General features: G+C 60.3%; 1 protein-coding gene across 1 annotated transcript in view; it reads right to left on the bottom strand.

Moving 5' to 3' along the window:
- Positions 1-875, bottom strand: part of Insrr (insulin receptor-related receptor) — a 15,957-nt gene extending 15,082 nt beyond the window's left edge. Inside the window, exon 1 of the mRNA XM_013030700.1 lies at positions 576-875. Coding sequence (XP_012886154.1) covers positions 576-681 — 106 coding nt within the window. The 5' untranslated portion in view covers positions 682-875. The remainder of the gene's footprint in view (positions 1-575) is intronic.
- Positions 876-3,443: the final 2,568 nt, after the last annotated feature.

The following is a 3,443-nucleotide window of genomic DNA, read 5'->3' as shown; positions in this document are numbered from 1 at the left end:
CCCCATGAGGACTATTTGGCTTATATGTGTATAAGCCATGTCTATCTGGGGAGAAACACTTAAGCCTGGAGGAAAAGCAAGTTCTCTCTCAAACCAGTCCCTCTGCCCAGCAGATGAAGTCTAAGGGTGGGAACATGGAACAGGGCACGTTCTAGATTTAGCCTCTGTTTTCTGTCTACACAATAGATACACTTGCTTAATGATGCTTGGTTCCTAGCTACTGGCCCTAGCCTTGTCTGTTTCCATCCAGTGGCCCTAGAAATGACCTCTAATGCTCTCACTGCTTCATTTAGAGGCTCTTATTGAGACTTTACTGATTCTCATTTAGACTTTACCAAGACAATGATTTCACAGGCAGGATCAGATTGAGGACATCTAGTCCCTTGTTTTCAAGTCCTCACTTCCTAGGGAGCTGAGGGGGGGGGGGAAACCCACACCTTTATGCGGACAAGAATGAATGGTTCTTCCGAATGGAAGTAGTGAAGAAAAAGTAGAAGGGTTTCTGGCTGAAGGCTCAGTTATTTGGTATCCCAGCCATATGGGAGGAAGACAGGGAGATAGCGCTGGGGACTCACCCTCTAGCGTGTTCAGGCCAAATTCCAAGGAGAAGAGGATCATAAGCAGCCATGTTCCCCAGGGCCAAAGACTGGGTACTGCCATGGTCCCAGGCCTGGCTTGCATCCAGTATTGGCTCTTTCCAGGTGGCTCCAAGAAGAAGGGTCTGACAGATAATTAGTGATTACAGAGACCCAGGCTTCAGAGAGGAAGGGGAGGGATCAGGTAGACAGATAGGAATCCTACACTGAGTCAGCAGGGGACCGAAAAGAAATGAGGGTCACAGAGACATAAAGCCAGTGTCAGGCAGCTGGAGATAGCCTCAGTGCAAATCCAGAGACAAAGGGGGGGGGAGGAGGGGAGGGGACCGAGAGGGAGAGAGAGAGAGAGAGAAAGAGAGAGATGGAGGAGGGGGAGGGGGAGGGGAAGGGGGGGAGGAAACCGATGTGCAGAATCGAGAGAGTCTCCAAATTGACCCAGGGTTCAGAGCAAAAGGCAGTCCCAGAGGCCCGCAACACCCGGGGAGGGGAGGGAGCGGAAGCCCCCAGGACCACCCCGGGGAATGATAGCTGGGGTCCTGGAGCGCCTCTGGACTGCGTCTCCACGATCCCAGGGGTTCGCTGGCTCCCCGGCGCCAGCCGGCTGCACTCCCTGCGGGATCTTCCGGGGCGGGTTCACAGGGGCCGCGCCCAGCCCTGGTCCTGCCCCCCCACCCCCCCAGTTCTAAACAGATTTGGTTTGCTGGGACCTCTCAGTTCCCTCCGCCTACCCAGTCAAGCCAAAATATTTAGCCTGATAACTGAGGTGGGGAGAGGAGGGGGGGGGACGGGTCTTGTTGGGGGAAATACGGCCAAAATACAGGGAAGCAATGGGGGGGGGGAGGGTAAGCCAAGAAGTGAGCTTCCTTAACCTTGCTTGGCTGAGGTGGGTCCTGTCCTATCCCCACTCCCCACCCCAGGCTCCGCCGCAGATCTGGGGAGTTGTGCCGCCGAGGGACCAGCCAGCGCCGGCATCACCTGGGGAGCAGCGGTTGGCTCCACATTCTGCCAACAACAGGTGCCTGGACACCTGCGGGGTAACTTCCAGTAGTGTGGGCCCAGCCGAGCCCGCTTGTTGAAACCCAGCGAGAGCGTGGACACTGTTTCCTGTCGCCTCTGGGGACCCCCTCGGCCTCCCGAGGCCACTTCCTTCCGTGGCCTCTTAGCGCGCGGCTCAGACCCCGCCAACCGCCTCGATTCGGGCCAAGATGCCCGTGAGAAGGGGATCTGCCTTTGTCCAGTCACCCCCCTGAATCCGGGCCGGTTGGTGGCTCTCTCCCTGCTTTGGGCATTTGGGGGAGACCAATCGTTTTGGGGTCCTGGAGGAAAGAGAACCGCGTGTTTCCCTAGAAGGTCTCTTTTTGCACGCTCCCGAGAGTCCCTCCTGCGGGACCCCTCTGCCCTCCTCTGCAGGAGACTTACGGGGACTTTCGCAGCCACAAGGCCCGCGTGTGCGAGGGGCTGGCACCTGCCCTCCCGCTGCTGCCCAGAGGGGCTGGAGATCCCGGGGCTTTCCAGGTGCGCAGCCTCCGAGGGCCGACCGGGTCCCTCGCTCCACCCGCGGGCGACTCCTGAGTCCGAAGAGCTAAGAGAAGATCTATTAATTTCTCTGCGCAGAGATCGATGCTCTTGTCAGGATGGCGATCGATGCCAGCTCCGCTCCGCCTGGCCCAACTTGGCCCTGGAGCCCCTCCCGCCCCTTTACCCCCTCCACCCCGCTGGCTGGCCAGTGTCAGAGATGACCCTGGGACTGAGCCGCTGCGCAGTCGGGGTACGGACCACGCCCCCACCCACCCGACCCAGGCCCAGCGCCAACACCGTGGCGTGCGGGCTTCTAGCGCCACCCTGTGGTCTCTCTGGACCGAGGGGTCTCGGCTCCCGGGTCTGTGGCTGTTCTCAGATCATCTCTTCTCATTCTCTGCTCTTGTCTTCCTCCCCAGGTTCTGCTTCTGGTCCTTTTGGGCGTCCTCTTCCTTCTATTACTAAAGTTCAAAGTATTCCACCTAGTTTATCCCAAGTGACATGCACACCCCCTCAGGCAAGTGCGTGGCGACGCCGGGGACTGGGTAGGATGACCTGGACTGCAACCTTTTCCCGGCTCAATTATCTTCCCTCCCCCCCACAACCCCCAACCTAAAAATGCAGCTGTTTTACTTTGGGGGAAAAAATAACGTATCAACTTCCCAGATCCCCTAGCCCCCTAAGACAACTCCTGAGGCATTCCGTCGCGGCCCTTTCATGACGCTTGGAAGCGCAGGAATATTCGGGCAGAAAGCTGGCACGGGGGGATGGGAGCCCTTGACAGGGAAGGGGGCAGACTTGGGGGCTTCAGGGGATGGGGCGGGGCCCGAGCCGGCGGGGCGGGGCCGGGCGGGGACGCTGGCTCCGCCCTTTCCTGGCGGCTGGGTCTTTAACACTGCCGCCCTTCGCACATGTCGCTGGAGGCCCGGCGGCCGCCGCAGCTGGGAGCGCACGGACCGACGGCCGCCAGGCGCGCGCTGCCGCGATGCTGCGAGGCCAGCGGAGCGGGCAGCTCGGCTGGCATCGCCCGGCGACAGTGCCGGGCAGCCTGCTGGCTTGGCTGATGCTGGCATCTTCAGGCGCTGCATCCTGCCCCGATGTCTGCTGCCCCTTTGGTCCCTCGGGGCTGCGTTGCACCCAGGCTGGGAACCTGAGTAGCCTCCAACTGCTGGGCGCCAAGAATCTGACAGATCTGTGAGTGTCCGTCGGGCGAGAGGACGCGGGGACAGGAGGGCACCCCCAGTACCCCGAGGGCGCGCACTCGATGCTGGCTTGCTGGGTCAGGTGGGGTGGGCGCGGCAAGGCTGGCATTGCGCACTTTGATGGTAC

This window comes from Dipodomys ordii, unplaced genomic scaffold (assembly GCF_000151885.1).
Source record: "Dipodomys ordii isolate 6190 unplaced genomic scaffold, Dord_2.0 Scaffold131, whole genome shotgun sequence".
Taxonomy (NCBI): domain Eukaryota; kingdom Metazoa; phylum Chordata; class Mammalia; order Rodentia; family Heteromyidae; genus Dipodomys; species Dipodomys ordii.
Note: the sequence above shows the minus strand (reverse complement) of the source record. Positions and strands in the feature narration are given on the sequence as shown.